Here is a 21,566-nt window from a genome sequence, read left to right as displayed (position 1 = left end):
AGTATTTTATTCTGTAATATGGTGAGAATGGTTCCATAATGTATTTTTGGGGACTTTTTCTATCATAGCTGATGAGGACCAGGGCAGCGTGTTCTTTTCTAGCAAATGCTTGTGATCAGATTTAAAGGATTTAATTTTTACTTTTTTGTTCAGAGCTGTTTTAAACTGTGGATTTGGTAGGTTTTAGCTCCACAGCTCTACCGAGCCGGTTAGCTCCCGTGCCCAAACGTTTGGATGGTGTGAGCTGTTGGTGCTTGATACTTCAAGACAAATTAGATTTTTCTGTGCTGTTTGCTCTGCTACCAGTGCGGAGTGCAAATGCTTTATTATACAGGCCTTCTGTGTGATGGGTTAGTACCTTAGTGCAAATCCCATCCTAATCTGGGCTGACGAGGTGTTGTGTTATGTAGTAGTTTAAATAGAGTTCTGAAAACTGTGCTCTGTGAGTTGTACAAGAAGGCCCCAATTTCCCCGGGAAAGTCTCTGAACTGTGTGCCAATATTGGAACTAGTTTGGCAGAGACTATTTTCAATAATGATTCAAAGGAGAATTTTTTAGTGCTTTTGAAAATTATTCGGGAGGCGAATTGAAAAAGAACTAACTTTTGTTTTAATGAGTTTAAATGTAGTAGGTGACCTCTTTGTCATCTAGCCAACATCCCAAATATTTATATTTGTTCGCAATGTGTAACGGGGTCGGGGTGCAGGTCGGGGTACAGGGCCTGAAGAACTGGTGGACCCCAGTTCATAACTCACCTCCTTCCCCACAGACCGAGGCATCGAAAGCAGACTGGGACAGCATGACCGAACGGGACGGGGAATATGAACACGGCTCCTTTAAGTGGGACTGCAACCAACAGGACGAGACCCCGCCCCCTGATGACGTCAGGGATTCCCGACTGGCCAAAGGGCAGGAAATCCTGTACGGGAGGTGTGTCATCACCCCGGAGAACGGAAGCAGAGGAGCGGAGCCCAGAGCGAGAGAGGAAAACGGAGGAGAAGAGTGGAACGAGAGCGGAGGAGAGCCAGGAGGCCAACGACCCCGTGTTCCGCCGTGCCACACTCCCGAGGGAGGAGTGTGGCTTGCTCAGGTACGGCGGCGTTGGGCAACCTGGGTGGGGAAAAAGAGCGCCCCAGTGTAAATAGAGTAAATATCCCCGTGCGTGTCTTTCCCTTGTGTGCTCCATCTCCTGTCCCCCTTCCTTGCCCCTCCCTCACTGTCTTTCCCCCTGAACACGAGCACCAACACGTTAAGGCTCTGTACAGCACTGGTGATCCCTCACACTCACTCGGTCCCAAGTCGGGTACGGCAGAATCAGACCGCTTTCTAACGGCTTCCCTCTGTTGGTCTCTTTTTCCCTGGTGGTCCGGAGACGACGCAGCGGAAGCGAGTACAGCGGCAGTCTGTAGGAAGAACCCCAAGACCTCGCCACCACGAACAACCTGGAGTTCGCAAGGGACAGACTTACATTTCGGACCAAACGTACCCTAAAAATAAAGCCCTGTTTGAAGAGAATTCCTGTCTCCCAGCTTCTTACTGTCCCGGAGTCGGCCTCTACATCCCCACCCACGTCCACACAATGATAAGGGGGTGGTTGTTAAGATGCCAGTGGTGTTGTTTTTTCTTTTCCCGGACAAAAATAACAATGTTTTTTTCGTGGTTAATTTTCATCTCATTTGCACGGCAGTAAATGTATAAAGCGTCTAGAAGGCTTTGGAGCTCCACTGACATTTGGCTTAACAGGACAACATTGTTCGCATACAGAAGGGAAGTGATGGGTTGATTTGCTAATTTCGGGGAATGGCTGATTACTCGATTTAATGCGGGACCCAGGTCACTCATGGTTATCAAACTATCACACAAAATGCTATAGGCAAAAGAGGAGGTCGACTAGCTGTTATATTCAAGCAAACAATATATCGCACCAAAGCGGACAACATTTCCATTCAAGATTGTGAGGCCCTCATCATCAGCTGCAACTCTACACCAACTTCCTCCTGTAACTTCCTCCTCCTTTCCAGACCACCACCTATCAATTCAAAATTCCCAGACAAGTTTCTAGACACAGTTTCAGACCGTATACTACTACACTCCAACCTATGCATTCTTGATGACCTAAACATTACTTTTGACAAACCAACATGCCCAATCCAATAATTATCATCACTGGCCTAGTCACACTGAACCTACATCATACCATATGCAAGCTCACACACATCACTGGCCACGTCCTAGAAGTCCATTTTGCACATCCAGAACTAGTTACCTTTCAAAGGATTATTCCAGTCACCTGGGAAGACCATTTGGTAGCTTTCCAAAATAAAACACTACATATCAACACACCTAAGACCACTTTACATGCATCCTCCTATCGAACATGGAAATAAACTCAATTTTGAATACTTAGAAACACAACTAACCTCCAACACAGATCTAGACACAATAAATTTAGTTCAAAGAATTTATGAGTGGCTACAGAAAGCTTTAGATATCCTAAAACCATTTAGAGCAACAAAACCGGACAGAAGAAAAGAAGCACCTTGGAGAAATAAAGAACTAACAATGATAATACTAAAAATTAGAAAGCCGCAACACACATGGTTCAAAACAAACAGCAATCAAGACAAACTTCACCTACACAAACTTAACAGAATATAAAAGTCAACAATCGAAAAATCTAATAAAAGGTTCTATTCAGACAGAACTCAGAATGCTAAATGTGCAGATAAAGAATTGTATAAAATTTTCACCGAATTTCGAAACACAAAATGCACAGAAGAAACGTATTCCGTTACTCAAGAAATCACTGACAAACTGGCAAATCATTACACAACCAAAGCAGTCACGTAGGACTCCTATTTAAAACAAAGGAAAACCACCAGCACCAACCCTTTTTCCAAAAATCCCCTCCAAGAGTAGGCCAACCCATCCTCTGCATTCTTTCATAAAAATATCACAAAGTGAATTTATGGATCTGGTCAAAGCAAGCAAGCCAGCCTGCTGCCCTTCTGACCCTTGTCCACCAAAAATCTTCAAGAATGTTCTTTCAACTACCTCTGTTGCCACACCAGTAAGAATAATTATCAGTAATTCTGTAACTACAGGAATCTTTCCAGAAGACCTAAAAAATTGAATATATAAGCCCATTATTAAAGAAAACTAACCTGGCCCCGCATGACCCCAACAACTACAGACCAACTACAAATGGACCTTTCCTGGGCAAACTGATTGAAAGAGCAGCATTCGCCCAGATGTCACAATTCAGTGAAGATAACTCCATACTTTCAGACTACCAAATGAATATGCTACTTACCAGTATGCATCTGTTCTTGGCATGTAGGGGTGCTGACATTCATATCTATAGCATAGATCGCCGCCTAGTGTTGGGTCGGGATGATTGCACATTGTTGTCCTGGAAGAGTCTTCGAAGTATCACGAGATAGGTGGCTCCTCCCCTGGACTACAGTGCGCATGGGCATCGACTCCATTCTCAGATTGTTTTTAGCCATTGTGGCAAAGATGGAGTGTAACAGTGTAAGCGATGGCCATGCTAAGAGTAAGTGTAAAAAAGTCTGCAGCCGCTACAGGCGCCGGGGAGGAGGGCGGGCGATATGAATGTCAGCAGCCCTACATGCCAAGAACAGATGCATACTGGTAAGTAGCATATTCAGTTCGAGGCATGTGGGCTGCTGAATTCATATCTATAGCATAGAATACATAGCCGTCCCTCCATTAACAGCGGCCGCCTGTGCCAGCTGCAGAAGTCTGAAAAAATGTTTTAAGAACAGCCTGCCCTACAGCTGCCTGCTGCTTGGAGAGCACATCTACACAGTAATGTTTAGTAAATGTGTGTGGTGTAGACCATGTGGCTGCTCTACAAATATCTTCCAAAGGGATATTACCAAGGAAAGCCATAGAGGCCCCCAACTTGCGAGTGGAGTGGGCTCTGGGAGGGACCGTCAAAGTGCGCTTAGCCTTGTGATAGCAAATCTGAATGCACTTAACGATCCACCTGGCTATACCTGCTTTGGAAATGGGGTTGCCTTTGTGCTGGGCTGAAAAGGCAACAAAGAGTTGTTGTGTTTTCCTAAAGTCTTTGGTCCTATCGATGTAGTACATCAAAGCTCGTTTGACATCAAGAGTGTGGAGCATTCTTCCGGCCACTGTCTCTGAGTTTTGAAAGAACGCGGGCAGTTCAATGGTCTGATTGACATGGAACTGCGAAACCACTTTAGGAAGAAATTTAGGGTTAGTGCGCAGCACCACCCTGTTTGAGTGAATCTGTATGAATGGCTCTTGTACAGTGAGCGCCTGCAGCTCACTAACACGTCGTAGAGACGTAATAGCAATGAGAAAAGCCACTTTCCACGTTAAGAACTGAATCTCACATGAATGTAGAGGCTCAAAAGGTGGGCCCATCAACCTGGTGAGGACCATATTGAGGTTCCATACAGGAGCTGGCGGGGTCCTGGGAGGGATGACCCGCTTCAGCCCTTCTAGGAAGGCTTTAATGGCAGGCACTCAGAAAACGGAGAGATGCTGCCTGTTTTGGAGATAAGCCGCTATGGCGGATAAGTGTATCCGAATGGAAGCATATGCAAGATTGCATTTGTAAAGATGCAACAAATAACATATGATGTTGGGAATGGATGCATCAAGCGGGTTGATGTAGCGTTCAGTACAGTAAATGACAAACCGCTTCCATTTTACTGCATAGCAGGATCTAGTGGTGAGCTTTCTCGCCTCCCGAATGATATCCATGCATTCAGGAGGCAAGTTAAGGTAGCCAAACTCTAAGACCTCAGGAGCCAGATAGCCAGATTGAGCTGTTGCGGATCTGGATGCTGAATGTCGCCATGGGTCTGCGTCAAAAGCCTGGGTGTGAGGTTCAGCCGTTGATGCGGTACCACGGAGAGTTCTAGAAACGTGGTGTACCATGGCTGGCGTGCCCACGTTGGAGCAACCAGGATGAGTGTCATCGAGTGTTGCATCAGCTTTCTTGCCACCAGCGGTATGAGAGGTGCTGGGGGAAAAGCGTACGCAAATCTGCCTGACCAGTTCATCCATATCGCATTGCCCTGCGACTGTGGGTGAGGGAACCTGGCGGCAAAGCTTTGGCATTTTGCGTTTTCCCTCGTGGTGAACAGGTCTATCTCTGGATGACCCCACTGCTGGAAGTACGGGTGGAGTACTGATGGATGTATCTCCCACTCGTGCATTTGGTGGCTGTACCTGCTGAGCAGGTCCGCCATCTGATTGTCCGTGCCTGGGAGGTGTTCTGCCATGAGGAAGATGTTCCTCTGAATGGCCCACTTCCACATGCTCTGAGCCAGATGAGACAACTGTGGAGAGTGTGTACCTCCCTGCTTTTGGATGTAGTACATGGCCGTCATGTTGTCCGTCCGGATCAACACGACCTTGTTGCACAGATGTACTTTGAATGCCTTCAGCGCCATGAAGATTGCCATCAGTTCTAGGTAATTGATGTGCATCTTCCTTTGCTGCGTTGTCCATAGTCCCTGCACCGTGTAGTGGAGTACATGAGCTCCCCATCCCTGGAGAGATGCGTCCGTCGTCAGGATAATCTGTGGCACAGGCTCCTGGAACGGTCGGCCCTTGCAAAGGTTGTGTGGATTCCACCAATGCAGAGAGTTGTATGCCCGACCGGTCACCAACACTAGGTCTTTCAAATGTCCCTGAGCCTGAGTCCACTGATGCGCCAAGCATTCTTGGAGCGGACGCATACGTAACCTCGCGTGCGGGACCATGAAGATGCAGGAGGCCATCATGCCTATCAACTGCATGAACACTCTCACAGGAAGCGAGTGTTGTGGTCTGAACTTTTGGATTAGCGACTGGATGTTGTTGATCCTCACTGAAGTTGGCTGAGCCGTGGCCGCCAGGGTATCTATCGTCGCGCCCAGATACTGCCGCACATGGGCCGGCTGAAGGTGCGACTTTGGATAGTTTAGTGAGAAGCCCAGACCGTGAAGAAGGTGAATGGTGTGGGACATGTCGGCGGCGTACTGCTGGGCCGACGTTGCCTGAACCAGCCAGTCGTCCAGATAAGGGTAGACATGTACGTTCTGTCTCCTGAGGTGCGCCGCCACTGTCGCCAGACATTTGGTGAACACTCTGGGGGCCGTGGTCACTCAGAAAGGAAGGACCTTGAATTGATAATGCCGATTCTGAATGGTGAATCTGAGGTATTTCTTGTGTGATGGATGGAGTGGAATGTGGAAGTAAGCATCCTTGAGGTCCAAGGTTGCGAGGAAGTCCCCCTGATTGAGTAGCGGAAGAACTTGCTGCAGCGTTAGCATGTGGAAGTGTTCTGAGAGAATGTACCGGTTTAGGGGCCTGAGGTCCAGAATAGGCCTGAGGGACCCGTCCTTCTTTGGGATTAAGAAGTACAGGGAGTACACTCCTGTGCCTTCTTCCTCCACTGGCACGAGCTCTATAGCGCCTTTTTGCAGCATGACAAGAACTTCCTGCTGCAATAAGTGCAAATGCTCTGTGGACATAGGACGGTGTTTTGGTGGTATGTTGGGTGGAGTGGATGTGAGCTCCAAACAATAACCGAACTGGATAAGTTTCCTGACCCACCTGTCTGTGGTGATGGATTTCCAGACTGGCAGGAACTGCTGGAGTCTCCCCCCGACAGGTGTGGAATGGTCAGGGGGCAGGGACAGGGCGTCACTGTTCGTTGGAGGCGGAGGAACGGGAGTTGTTGTTGCCCCTGCCTCTGCCCTTGGCGCTGTTGCCCCGATAACCTCCTCTACTTTGCTTGGGGTAAGAGGATTGCGCCCCACCTTTATTGAATTGTGTTTGCTGGACATCTGGCCTCTGGAAACACCTCTATTGCTTGAGCGACGAAAAGTGCTCCCCCTAAGCTGTTGGGACTGGAGAGCTCCCATGGACTTAGCAGTCTCGGTATCCTTCTTTATTTTTTCCAAGGTGGTATCCACCTCAGGACCAAATAATCTGTCAGGGTTTACCGGCTGGTTGAGGATGGTAGTTTGGATCTCAGGCTTAAACCCGGAGATTCTGAGCCATGCCTGACGTCTCAACATCACACTGGTGTTAATTGCCCTGGCTGCAGTGTCCGCAACGTCTAGTGCACACTTAATTGAAGCGTTGGAGATGAGCTTCCCTTCATGGATAAGCATCTCCGCTGCCTCTTTATATTGGTCTGGGAGATGTTGCAACAGGGTCTCTAGTGTGTCGTAGTGCGCCCTGTCGTACCGAGCCAAGAGTGCCTGCGTGTTAGAGATACGCCAGATATTGGCCGCCTGAGCTGCTACTCTTTTCCCTGATGCCTCCAGCACTTTGGATTCTTTGTCCGGGGGAGGAGCTTCACCAGTGGTCTGCGAATTCGCCCTTTTGCGGGCATTAGAAACGACCAGGGAGTCCAATGGCAACTGGCCCTTGATGTAGGTTGGATCGCCAGGTGCCGGTCGGTATTTTTTTCTCAATTCTAGGGTTGACTACCCTTGACCGCGTGGGTTCCTTAAAGATGTCCGCAGCTTGTTTCAGGACCCCCTTTAGCATAGGGAGAGTGTTCACAGTCTTTCCAGATGTTGAAAAAGTGTCAAAGAGGAAGTCCACCTCCACAGGGTCAGCATGCAGCTCAACGTCGTGGTTTTTTGCCGCCCTCTCGATCAAGGCATTGAATGCCGCAGAATCCTCTGTGGGAGAGGTCTTGACGTTGTAGACCTGAGGGTCAAGGGCGGGTTGCTGATCCCCTTGGTCTCCTGCCTCCACCCATGAGTCCTGTTGTTCATCAGGATCTGTGTTGGCAGGAAAGTTGTATTCCTCGTCCTCATCCCCAGCATCCTCAACATCCGAATAAGTTGGTGAGGGTGTGGTAACTCTTTGAGTCCGAGGAGCCAGTGGTTCTACCAAGACCGGTGAATCCAAAGCAGGCTTTTTGCGCTTTAGAGGAATTGTGTATGACTCCAAAAGGCGTCGTCGCCGTAATTTTCCGTTTGTAAAGCATAAGCTTCCCGGTGTCGGCATCGATGAAACGCTCCGACTGCTCCTCTACCAATGGAGGTCGATGCTTCAGGCCCCCAGCCGGGTGAGGAGGCTTCGACCCCGCAGAACCCTGCAAGTTCGCTGCGGGCACCGACCGTGGTGCGAAGGCCTTCGGTGCCACCTTCGGCGGCAATGTGAAGAGGATTGGCATCGATGACTGTGACGTGGGGACTGACTGCTTCGGTGCGGAAGGTGTCTTGGGGTCTTCCGCCGAAGCTTTGTCCCTGATACGTTTCAGGGAGTCCGAGACCTGCTTCGTAAAGGAAGAGGACGGCTTCGTCGACACGACAGATGATCTCGGTCCACCAACGTGTGAAGACTCGAGCGTCGATGACTTGGGCTGTTCCGGCCGAGGCTTTATCGGGACGGCGGCCTGGGTAACCGTTTTTGGGGCCCCAGTCTTCGGCTCGACGCCCTTGCTGGTCTTCGGCTCGACGCCCTTCTTGGACTTCGGCTCGACGCCTTTGCTTGGCTCTGGCTCGACGCCCGCCTTGGACTTCGGCTCGACGCCCTTGCTTGACTCTGGCTCGACGCCCTTCTTGGACTTCTGCTCGACGCCCTTGGTCAACTTTGGCTGGACGCTCTTGCCCGACTTCACCGGGTCGACAGCTTTCTTCGGCCTGGGTTGTCCCGACACCTCGGAAGACGAGGGTGTCGACAGGGGAGCAGACGTCTTCGGTTTCGATGGCGTTTCAACCACTTTCGGTTGTGTCGATACCGAAGTTTTCACTTTCGTTTTCGACAATGGCGGCTCCGCCGAAGTGTCCGTAGCCGGGCCTGGAGGCGGGGGCATGGATCCTGGTAGAAGGTTTTGGGTAAGGCCGAGTGGCGATCCCTCGACCTGAGCCTTTGTAAGTGTTCGAACGGGGCATAGCTCTTCCTCTGAGCTATCTTCCATGGCCCCATAGGCCTCATTGTCGTCTCCTACCTGGTCGACGACTTCTTCTACGTGTAGGCCTTCGACATCCACCTGATAGTCGTAGTCGATTTCCTCCGCTGGAGGTGAAATAAGCAGCTGAACTTCGTGTTGGTCTGCTTCCTCACTGTCGAAGATGTCCACCGGTGCCGGGGCCCACTGCCGGGCCTCCATGCGCGCCACGCGCCGAAGCCGAATCGTCTTCTTCGAACGAAACCGTGAACGAGCCATACAGTTGGCTTCATCGTGGTCCGGTGACAGGCACTTGTTGCGCACCGGGTGGACGTCGATGAGTGGGTACTTCGATCCGCACACGGGACACTTCTTGAACGGGCTCCGTTCCATGTTGCGTGGTCGAAGGTCTTGCTGCGTTAACTGGGCCTCGATCACCGAAGAGTCACGCGACTCCCTGGATGTCCAACTCGGGAAGCGAGTCTGAACAGAACTGGGCACCGAACGCAAACAATACCGACGGTACGAAAAAGGCCTTTTGGCCTCGAAAAAGTTTATGTCGATTCCGAACTGGAGATAACGAAAGTACATCCGAACCCAATGGCGGAAAAAAACTATCTGAGGATGGAGTCGATGCCCATGCGCACTGTAGTCCAGGGGAGGAGCCACCTATCTCGTGATACTTCGAAGACTCTTCCAGGACAACAATGTGCAATCATCCGGACCCAACACTAGGCGGCGATCTATGCTATAGATATGAATTCAGCAGCCCACATGCCTCGAACCAGGATTTCACCCAGGAAGAGACACAGAATCTGCCCTCATCACCATGTGGGCTGACTTAAAAATACAGTAGACTGGAACGGGCTTGCTGCACTACTTCTTTTGGACCTCTCAGCTGTCCTCGACACTGTTGGGCATGACAATCAATACAAAGACTCTACGAAGCAGCATAGAGGGGACTGCTCTTGATTGGATCACATCCAACCTTCAAAACAGAACAAACGTCATCCATATTCCCTCTTTCTCATCCAAACCTTACTTCCCAAAAGCAGGGATCCCTCAAGGTTCTATCATCTCACCCTTGCTTTTCAACATCTACATGAAGTCATTACTGGCAATGATCAATGAATTACAGCTCATTTACTATAACTATGCAGGTGACACATAAATACACCTTAAACCGTAAACCAAAAAGAGATTGGAAACTAAAAAATCTTCAGTTGCTTCATAGCCAATGATCAGTGGATAACATGGAGCCATCTCAAATTGAATGCTTCCAAAACTGAAATAATTACATGTGGCAATTGGAAAGATTATGACCCACTCTGTGCCTGGCCTGACAATATCGGACTACCTCCTAAAGTATCGAAGGAAGTAAGAAACATTGGAATTATCGCGCATTCCAAGTTATCAATAAGATCAAGCTTCATTACCATGAAAACTCTGCAACGCATTTTCCCCCCACCTTAAACTTCCACACAAGCTAGGCTACCTTCACTCTTGTACTGTCTAAACTTGATTACGCCAATGGCTACACCATGGATCATCTTTATCAACTATGAAAAGACTACAACAGATTCATAACTCTGCTGCCAGACTACTCCTACATGTAAAGCCACAAGCCCACATCTCCCCTGCTTTGAGGGCCCTACATTGGTTACCGGTTGCCAGAAAATCCACATTCAAGCAGCTTTGTAGCACACACAAAGCAAAACATGGAACATGACTGCCTTTTTATCAGGAATAAAATCACTAACTACATTCATCAAAGGAACCGCTGCTCAAGATTGGCACCTTGCCTCAAAACGCCACAATACACGAATAAAGCAGTCAAACTATGGAATTCATTACCCCCAAACATAAGATACACAGAATTCATTACTACCAAACAAAAGATACACAGATAACTATCTTATCTTCAGAAGATGTCTCAAGAGTTGGCTCTTTCCTACATAACCACCATACCCAAACGCCAATGTACAGCATATCCTTGTGTTTGTAAACATTTATAATTTGATCATATGCATGCATCTCAATATGCGTTTTTATTTGTACAAATATATATAATAACTATGATTTTTAAATATATATTTTTTAGGTCTGCTTAACAAATGTATATGTAATATATATATATATATATATATATATATATATATATATATATATATATATATATATATATATATATATAATATATATATATATATTTCTATGCTTAACATGTTTATAGGCCACTGCATAGTTTTCATACAAGTTATTTGATTAGATACTTATAGGTCTCTGTTTTATTCATCAATCACAATATTTAAATATTATAACTATTTTGTCTATAAGTGCTTCACTATTGAAATATTGAGGAAAAGATAAAAGGTTTAAAAGTTTATAAAAATTGCTATAAAAATAACAAATAAATTACCTTCAAGTACAGCAACACTTGAATGTCTGAGTTTATACAACTTTGAATCTCAATATGCTATTTTCCTTACATACATGTATGCCCTTTCTATGTAGTTATGTATCTATATATTTATTACTTTACTCCTACTACAGTAGAAGAAAAAAAACATATTTGACTCTCTCCAATGCACCACTCTGTCTCACCCTTTGCCTCTCTCAATATATCCTCCACCTCCACTCGCTGACTCATCCCAACACTCATTTTACTACTATGATCTCCAAAATAGCCCTTTCTAGACTTTTCCCTCCTCCATCCCTCCTTAGCTCATGGTAAACCTAATTTTACTACTATGATCTCCCAAACAACCCTTTCTAAATTCTTGCCTCATATATTCCTCCTTTGACTCATCCCAACGCTCATTATACTGCTAAGATTTCCCTAATCCCTTTCTAGAGACTCTTCCCTCCTCCATTTCTCTTTTCACTCATCCCAAACTTCATCCTACTACTATGATCGTCCAAATAACACTTTCTAGACTCTTCCCTCTTCTATCACTCCAATATCCTATTCAATCCAACTAACAGACTCAAATATCTACCGCTCAAATGAGCTCATATTTCCCCATAATGATCCATCAGTAATCCTTTTGGGATCCAAAGTAGTGTGCTGCTCGCTGAAAAACACTTCGACACCTCATCAGGAGTACGAAGCGTTATATAAATATAATTACAAATGTGGGGATACACTATGGGTGTGTCCCGAGGAAAACCTATGTTAAGGTTTTAAGGCAGCATGACACCACAGAACTTCCTCCCTGGACTTTTATATTGGTACCTAGACCCTAGACACAGTTTCTGTCCTACTACCCAATTTCTCTAACAGGGGTCATATTACATAAGTGCCCCGGGGGGCATCAGGCATGTGCTCCTGCTTTGCACGCCCTGGGGTGCTTTCGCATTAAAGAAGGGGCAGCAGATGCTTGTGCATCCTATTCTGAAATACCAAAAGTGCTGGCGCACGTAAAGCACCAGCGCTGTTACCAGAGGGTGTTTCCTCATTTGCATAGGGGTGTGGTCCCATGCAAATGAGGGAATCCCTTTCCATCTGCGCCCGCGTTGTATAATAGACACGGGCGCGGAGGCAAAGAAGCTGTCAGGGTGCGAGCTGAACCTGCGCCACCTAGAAGGTGGTGCACTGTCAGTGCACCCACTAACGGCAGCCCTCTGTAGGGGGGAAAAGGTGTCCTGAGGACCCCCAGACATCTCCTTGCAGGCGGGTAAATTCACTCACTGCACCCACCTCAAGGGGATCTCCAGCGCCCTTTAAAAGTGCAGGCAGGTTGCTACCTGTACAGTGAGACACGGAGCAGCTGCTTCAAAGCTGCTCTGTTTTTCACCTGAATGAGCTACCCCTAGGGCAGCGCAACACAAGCTCACGGCTTCCCTCAGGACAGTGCATTCTATGTAATAGGGCGCACTTTCCATGTTTGCCCCCGGCGCACCTTTAAAAGGTGTGCCCGGAAGAACCAAGGAAAATGTGCCATATGTATGATACTGCCCCTGGTCTCTAATAAAGCCTAAAAATATCTCTCTATCCTTTTGTCTGGGAGCCCTCTACGCTCTCTTCAGAGATCTCTTAACTGTTCTAAGGACAAGGTTTCAAGGCAACTCCCACCAACCTTGTACCTGCCACTGTGCTGTGTAGATAAAGAAGGTTTTAAGCTTAATGTATTGGTCTGTTCAAAACAGTCTGAACTGGAATTTGAAGCTCTTACATTGCTTCCTGCTAATTGCCACTGCCTGTTCAGGGGGGCACAGAGCAGACAGTGGTATTTGAGGCTGTCTACCACTTGTGTCATGAGGGACGTTCTACCATGGCTCTTCAAACTGGGCAAGTGCATCCTTTCTGCACATGACTCATTGTTGGGTGGTCGATGAGTCAAAGACATCAAGGAGGTAATGTGGGGGCAACAGCTCAGAACTCAACCAATAAATGCTATAAAGTATTGTCCAGCCCAGTGCTAATCTTTTAGTTAAAAGGAAGGATTTTAGTTTACAGCAAGAGTCAGTCATGGAGTCTTGGGAACACTTTACACACAGGTCGCTCCTGGCTTCACTCTCTCTTTAGTAGCTTGCTTCCCCTGGCTGTTCCCCATGCCAGGAACATCCTGAGCTTTTTTTCCTGTCCAGTCTGTCCTTCTTCAGGGCCATGCACACCTCTTGCCGCTTTCAGATGGTAGACAGGCCTCTAGACTCGTCATCCACTCCCCCAGCAGAAAGTTCAAACTTCAGGTGATATCCTCTCACCTTTGGAAGACTGTCTGTCATGCAGACACCAACCTGGGTTACACAGAATCCTTCAAGTACTCTGCGGAGCACTCCCTTTCTTGGTCAAGAAAAACGTGGAACAGGAGAAAAGTGGAGTACTATGCATCCCACTTTTATACACATTACTTCATAATCAGATCAGATGCAAAACAATCCAACGATAAATACACGCTATAAAATCACATGTTTACATTTGAATAGAACATGCAATACATTTACAAGTTAAAATCGGGATCACACATTAACCAAATCATCAATTAAGTACATGGCTCATAAGGCTGGCAACAAACACTTCAATGTGTAGTCCTAATGACAGTGCTTTTGGGTATTAAATACCAGGCTGACTGCAGGAATTTCGAGATTGCAAACACCACAATAGTTCTGGTGTCAGACTCACATATTGTTACGGTACTATCTTATTCTTAACAACAAGCAAAGTGATGTGACCCATTTTGATCCAGGTCTCTTGTAGGCACTACAGAAAAATAAAGCATGTCCCATAGTTTCATCGAATTGATCACAAACTGTTCGTAACTTCGATTCAGGTTCAGGAAACGACCACCTACTCATAAAAGCTGCTATTGTAAGGATACCCAGCCTGAACTTTATTAAAAGGGTTCTGAGGGTGGATAGATATAATCCAAAAACTTTTCACACTATCGCATTTCATGGAAATAAAACTACTGTACAAGTGGCCCATAGAAGATGATGATGACTGCAATTTATCAAGTGTACAGTACCTAAATCTCTCCTTCACTGTACATTGCACGCTTAAGGTGATGGATGAGGTACCGGACCAATACTCAACTAACCCCAGATCTTTCAATGTGTTCTTTATATATCTCAGCGAGGGCATCTTCATCACCCGAGATCTTCCAGTAACATCACAGAGATCCTCTCTATATCCATAAAGCTCCCTAATTGACCAAAATTCTAATTCTATACAAAATTGATCCAAGCTTTGCATGCCTAACTATTGCTTTCAAGGCCAGATCGAGTCTTATTGGCAGCAAAGGAGTACTCTAGGGAAGTCTCAGCAAAGATCTTATAAAATCATTTTCAGTTTCCCAAGTTTCTTCACATAAGTGTCCCCTTAGCTCCAAGATGTACAGAACTGTGCTAGCTGCATATAATCTATATAATCTCAAGTGTCAGAGACACAGAAAGAGGTGCTGCACGCCTGGCACACAATAAATGAGAATGCTCTGTGTTTTAATAAATGGGAATCGGAAAGCTCGAAGATAAATCGAACTCCATTACTCTTTCCAGGAAATTTTCGCCAAGTGTCATTTTACCCCAACATTTTTTGTAGTGATTAAATGGGTACTAGGTACGGGACAACATCTCTTCTTACATATTGGGACTATCTCTGCTCATGTCCACTTATCAGGTAACGTGCACCTACTGCTGTTGCATTCAATAAGGTGTTTATCTAACAGGCCCATGGTAGTCTTAGAGAGGAGAAAAGCCTGCTGGAATTTTGTCCAGACCATGGGCATTGCCTGTTTTTGGGCACTTGTAGCAATTAAGGTGTCAGACAGGGATTTGGTAATACCAGGGTTTATAAAGGCTTTTTGCTCGGCCTGGGGAGATTTCGGAGAAGTGTCTACAATTTCATTTGCTGGATGTTTAAAATAAACAGCCTGAAAACGTGTAACCAAGTTGCTTGGTTGAAGTATACTTCTGGTTTCATAGGGTGATTGTATCGCTATGTGCCGAAATATTTTTGTGTCATTACATTTTGCCACTTGTAGTAAGTCTTCCCAATTTACTGTTTCCCACTCGACCAGAGCTCCTTTGATGGTCTCCCTATGGAGTGCCCCAGGGACTTGTAGTCTGTCTCTGTCACCCAGTTTAATAGTGGCTATGAGATTAGATTTCCTTGCCTGGCAATCAGAGTTGAACCACTCTTGCCCCTTTGTGGTCCTATACTCTCGTTACAGTTCTTTATAAAAATTATTTTATATCATTAAATAGCCGAATATGCGCTTCCAGTAATAAGAGGACAGACTAGGATGTCACTAAATAAGATCCAATGTTGGGATAATAATACTATTAGTGGATTTGATAACTGTAAGATTGTTACTAATGTTTGCTCATTTCATATTCTTCCGATTATAAGTAATGCCTAGCGCACTGGCTTTTGTGCTAAATCAGTCTGCCTTGCCAGGACTCAAAAAACCAGTTAGGTAAAGGGCCAGGGGGTCGTGGTCACTCTTATGTCTTGGGATCACCATCATGTCAATCATTTTTCCCATAACCGTACATCAAGTAGAATGTAATCAATGTTGCTTTTGTAAGTCCCTCTTTTAAACTTTGAGACTGATATATCGACTAAGGGGAGAGTGCCTGTTACATGCATGAAGGCCATAAAATAATGGGATGTCAACTAATTTGCTTCATGTCACAGGTTAGTAATGTTTAATCCACACATGAAGCCCACCTGACGGCCGGCCACCACCAGATTTCTCTGCTAAATGTTGGCTTTTTCTATTGCCCAATCTGCAGATCTCCCTAGTGGCTCATGTTTCTTGAAAGATACAAAGATCAAAAGCATTATAAAAATAACAATAACTATCACCCATTTTCGATGTTAAGCCCAATATATCCTAACTGGTCATGGATACATTCCTCAATGTAGCACACTGGGGCGTCGCCACAGTTTTTGAGCGGCTTCCTCCATTAGCTAACAGAGCCGGTGCTGCTGGATATATTTTGCAAGTTTTTTTGGAAATGAGGCATACAGAAATTACCGAACCTATCAAGGACACTTTTGCTGACATTTTCTAGACAGGGAATACGGACCATCTATTTGGGGTTTCAGGATTGGTTTGAGTTGGTCATCTTTAAGATGTCATTTTTTGTCTTTTCCTCAGACACTGCATTTGTGATTGCTCTCTCAGAGGGTTACAATAATGCTGGCTCGGAGAATGAAAAATCCAAAACAAGATCACTTTGAAGTGTGAGATCTTTGCCCTCGATTGTAATTGACTTCCTGAGCAGTAATCAGCGGCCTGCAAACGAGAATACCATGCCTATAAAATTCCTCACCTTGAACAATAGAAACAGTTGCAGTCCCACTACCTCATCCCTACCATCTACCAAATGGCAGCCCACAGGAAGAATTAAGACCCAAACAAAAAGTCAGGATACCAGTTTCATTTACAGTCCGGCACTTTATGCAGGGGTGCACGCCTTCTTACAATACGGAGGACATTCATGTCACAGCAACAAACATGAGAAAAGAAAGTAGCTCCAAAATGTAACTTATATTCACATACTTTGTATATTTATTGTCAGGTCGAATCAGCAGAAAACATGAAAACAGGTTTGTTAAGGCCACATTCCCAACAATAGAATGTGGCCTTCCCCAAACTCCATCTATATTCAACTTCAGCTCCCTATGGAGCTGAAATTATCCAAAATGTATACTATCTATCAAATCTTTGGATTGAAAAAATGAAGGCATACCAAAAGCTACTTTAGGAGTAACAGAAAGAGGCATTAAGAAATACCCACCTGATCCTGTGATTATCTGCTAAGAATAATCTATGAATCAGCACAAGCAGGAGTTTGTGCTTTGCCCTAAGATCAAGATTACAAGTAGGGAGGCTTTACCACATTCCTAAACTGTTGGCCCTGTGCAAATGTAAGCAGGAAAAATAGACAACACTTGAACTGGGAGGTACACCATGCAGTAATAAGGTGCACACACTCTCATAGGACATAATATGCCTTATTTCCAACTCCTCAGCTCTAAATTGGATGGTAATAAAGACCTGGAGAAATTGTATGCCCTCGGTCCTTATTACCACATACACATACCAGGGTGCCAGCAATTACGCGATTACTAATGAGACACCAGTTTTTGAGAATCCTAACCTAGGCCTAAAGAATGCTTTCCCCTGTAACTTTTCAAATTATTCTGTAAGAAACTTAACTACCAAACTTTTCACAGTTCTCTGGCCCTCATTTAGAGTTTATCAAACAATCTACTCTGTCACAAACATGACACATATTGCTTGTAACAAGGCGGGCAGGGTATCTTTTACATTTGTGATGTAACCCGTCTCCCAAACACTAAAAAGCAGTCCCTATGTCATTTGAACCATTTTGTATATCTAAAAGACTAAAGCCAGCAGTATCACTTTTGAAAGTTCTTGGCTTTCCCTCAATCAAAAACAGCAAGAGAGAAAGCCTCACACTTGCAATTCCTTCCCTACCTCATCCTTCCCCATAATATTTCAGTCTTGCTTAAAATGACATATCTGTTCCCACATACAGACTTCTCCCACTTACCCTACCTTATAATCCCTTACCCCAAACATACCACATTGTTTGCCAGTTGTCTCTCTATCAAACTCTCCCTTAACATACAGTGCCATTTCCAATCACCTTAACTCATCCTTTCTAATTCCCTCCTAGAGTGCCTTACCGTTCACCACCTGCCTCAAAACATCTTCTGTTAAAGTCAGCCGCACTCTCCCCACCTGCCCCTGGTTTACCTCCTGAATGAAGACTGAGAACACATAGTGCACATAGTGCACTAATGCAAGTGCCTCTCGAATCTAAAGTTGCAAAAGCCTACAGGGGCAGGATGATGCTAGGAGGAATAGCCGAAGGGGATCAGAAAAGGAGAAGGCGATAAGAAGGAATAAATTAATGTTGGCATTCTGACTCATCACTACTATATCCATGGTAGCACCAGTCACCTGATACTTCCTGGTGTCTCTCAGAAGCTCCCCGTCCTTCAACCAGGTGACCACAGGTTTGGGGTTCCCAAAAGCTGTGCAGGTAAGGGTGATGCTGCTGCCTTCCTTGGCTTCGACATATTGAGATGGGGTTTCTGTGAAGGTAGGTGGTGCTGCAGAGGGGGCAGAAAAACAAACCAGACCCATGAGAAAGCCAACATCGAAAAGCAAACTTCTATGACAGTGGGTCATTCAGATATTGGTTGAAATTAGAAATGTATTTTAGAGGTATACCACAACCCTTGGAAAAGCAATGAGTATCAACAGAATACAATAGTAGTTTGTAATAACAGTTCTCATCTGAAAGCTATAAGTTGATAACCTGCACTGTGCATTCCTACAACATGTACGATAAAAACACTGCAGTATGTAATGCTGCAATTACAGTGCCAATCACTTACGAATTCATGTTTCTTCTATTCAACGAATATGTAGACAGAATGCATGGATACATTCTGCTAAACGGAAAAAAGGGGGAGTGAAGATTTTGTTGGAAGTCATGCAGTCTGGCAGGACTACCTGACAACCATGTAGAGGAGCAACAGTACCAGTCAACCAAGCACAGCCATGAAACTGCACACCAAGATGAAGTGTGGTAGGACAATGTGTCAACCATGCAAAAGAGCAGTATTAACTGTCAGCAATGCATGTACTACCCGTCAAAAAAGTAATTCAACCGCATAACTTATCAACTTTGTAATAGGGCCATATTACCATCAAGCATGCAGTGTAGCAGTACCTCTTATGATCTATGCATATTGAGAGTGCTACTCATCAAACATACAGTGGGTCGTGATTACCTTACATATCTAGCCATGAGTTTGAGCAGAGCTACTCATTAAGCTAGGCAGACAATACTAACCCTGCAGAGGAGGGGTGTTATCCAACAGCAATGAAACAGAGCTGTACTACTAAGGCATGCAGTGAGGCAATGCTTTTATTTAAATATGCTGTGGGATTAGACTACTTTTCATGTCAAGCTATTTAATGAGGAAGGACCTCCCTACCAGTAAGCCATGCAGTGAATCTGGAACAACCATCAAATCGTGAAGTTTGGCAGATGTAGCCTACCAGTAAAGCTATGTAGTGTGGCAGGACCCCTTGTCAAGACAGACCATCGAGCAATACTACAGATCTAGAAAAACATGCGCAATCACACCGTAGGATCGTGCTACCAGTCAAGTAATACAGATGAGCCGTACCATCCCTTAATCTATCCTGCCAAGACACACAGTGAGCAAAACTCACAGTCAAGCTTATCTTCCAAGTAGAGGACCCAACTATGATTCGAATTAGAGCACGTGCTGCTGAGACTGGCTGTTTCAATAAGAGAATAAATTTGCCTTTCAAGCTATGAGAATTTAATCTGAGCATATAAAAGTGTTTTAGTGGACATTTCACCACAAGTCAATGCTTTAGAATTAAAATGGAGGCACTTTGGTAAACACAGGAAACAGGAACCTCGTAGTGCCTTCTTCCCTTAACAGTTGGCCAAGCTAAGTCCCGTCTCCTGAACAGCACTGCCTTCTACCTGATTTCTCTTGAAATGGCCTGCCCTACGGACATTCTGCAGAGTCGATCATCAAGGAGTTCTACTTTCCCAATTAGTCAGTATTCAGAGCATGCTCTTGCCTGCTTCAAAGTGCCTTCACCAGCCTGCCTTCTATGGCAATAGCTGAGATTGTGTCTGCCATCTTGAGAATTGTTGGCTAGATAAAGGTGACCACACCTAGATTGTTATCCTGTTTAATAGCGTTATCTAGACATATTTCCCATGCCCTCTTCTGAGGCCACAAGGCTGAGTGGGTAGGCTAGTCATGTGGTACTGCTTTTAAATGCTGCTTCAGGTCACAGTGTCTTATCCTACAGTGTAGGTTGTATCTAAGCCCAAGCCGCACAACTTCACTCCCAAATGTAGAAATAGCACAGCATTGTCTAACAAAAGCACTCTTCACGAACCTCTAAGCAAGAGACCTATGGCCCAATATAATAATGTTTTGCCATTACACATGATGCTATATATGAAAGCTCAAAAATTAATGTCACAAAAAGTGCATAGCAAATTGACCAAATTACAAGTCAGTAATTCTGCAGCATTTCCTTGCAGCTGTGACCGGATAGAAAATCTTAAATACTGTCTAATTATAATTTGCAATTTGCGAATGGCTGCAAATAAATGCATTATGTAGTAACCCACTATCATCAAGTGGAACCACAGGGTAACCAGGTGCAAAGTTTAACAAGCATGGGCAAAGTTTAACAAGCATGGGCAAAGTCAATCAGTCTTGTTTACCAATGTATAGCAAGGAACACAATCAGCTTTGCCAATGCCCAAGTGGTTATCACAAAAGTATAGAAGGCAACAACATTGCTTTCTATGCTTTCAAGATGATAGCTGCATTACGTGATGCAACTGTTGCATCATTTCCATTATGATGCAACACATGTTGGGTCAAGGTATGTAGCGGCCGCAATCTTTTTTGTTTGTTCAAAGTCTGTTTTATTTTAACACAATACCCATAGCAGGGCGCATAAACACAGCGGTAAGCCTACAACCTCTCGCCGAGGGCGGCCGCGTAGGAAATAGCAATAGAGGCGTAAGCCACAAGCATGTGAATAGGTTAACACAGCGTTTTGCCTACAACCCTCAAAGGGCCGGCCGCGTGGCTAAACAATGGCTGTCCTGTCTATCCAAGGTGTACAAGGCCTGAGCCTCAGGCCAATAGGAGAGGGTGGCCAGGCACCCATCCCAATACTATGAGGCGGCCCAACAGGGGCCAACGGGTACAGGAAAGGGCCAGAGATAGGAAACGAGACAAGTGAAGCGTGAGAAGAGAGTAAAGAGAGAGAGACAGAGAGAGCGTCGTGGGACTAGGGTGTAGCTGATATTTAACAGGGGGGGAGGGTGACAGCCAGGTGGGAGGGAGTCTCAGCCACCTGTGCAACCTGCGGGCCGTTTATGATAGCAGACCACTGGGGTCCGTGGGTATGACAGCGTCTTCAAAAAGATGGAGGGTCCGGAGCCTAGGGGGGCATGTGTCGCGCATGATCTATGGAACAAAGGTAACGCACTAGGGGCTTCCAGACCTTCTCGTATCGTGTGTCATGGCCTTGTATTCGCACTGTAAGGAGCACCAGTGCTACAGTGTGCCGGAGACGCACAAACCAGGATGTTATGGGGGGCG

The 21,566-nt window shown here is 45.6% G+C and overlaps 1 protein-coding gene across 1 annotated transcript in view; it reads right to left on the bottom strand.

The window, feature by feature from the left end:
* IGSF9B (immunoglobulin superfamily member 9B) overlaps nucleotides 1–21,566 on the bottom strand; it is a 1,214,248-nt gene that overhangs the window by 825,379 nt on the left and 367,303 nt on the right. Inside the window, exon 4 of the mRNA XM_078681939.1 lies at nucleotides 18,343–18,494. Within this exon, the coding sequence (XP_078538065.1) occupies nucleotides 18,343–18,494 (152 nt within the window). The remainder of the gene's footprint in view (nucleotides 1–18,342; nucleotides 18,495–21,566) is intronic.

This window comes from Lissotriton helveticus, chromosome 3_1 (genome assembly GCF_964261635.1).
Source record: "Lissotriton helveticus chromosome 3_1, aLisHel1.1, whole genome shotgun sequence".
Lineage (NCBI taxonomy): Eukaryota > Metazoa > Chordata > Amphibia > Caudata > Salamandridae > Lissotriton > Lissotriton helveticus.
This window is presented reverse-complemented; position numbering and strand designations above follow the sequence as displayed.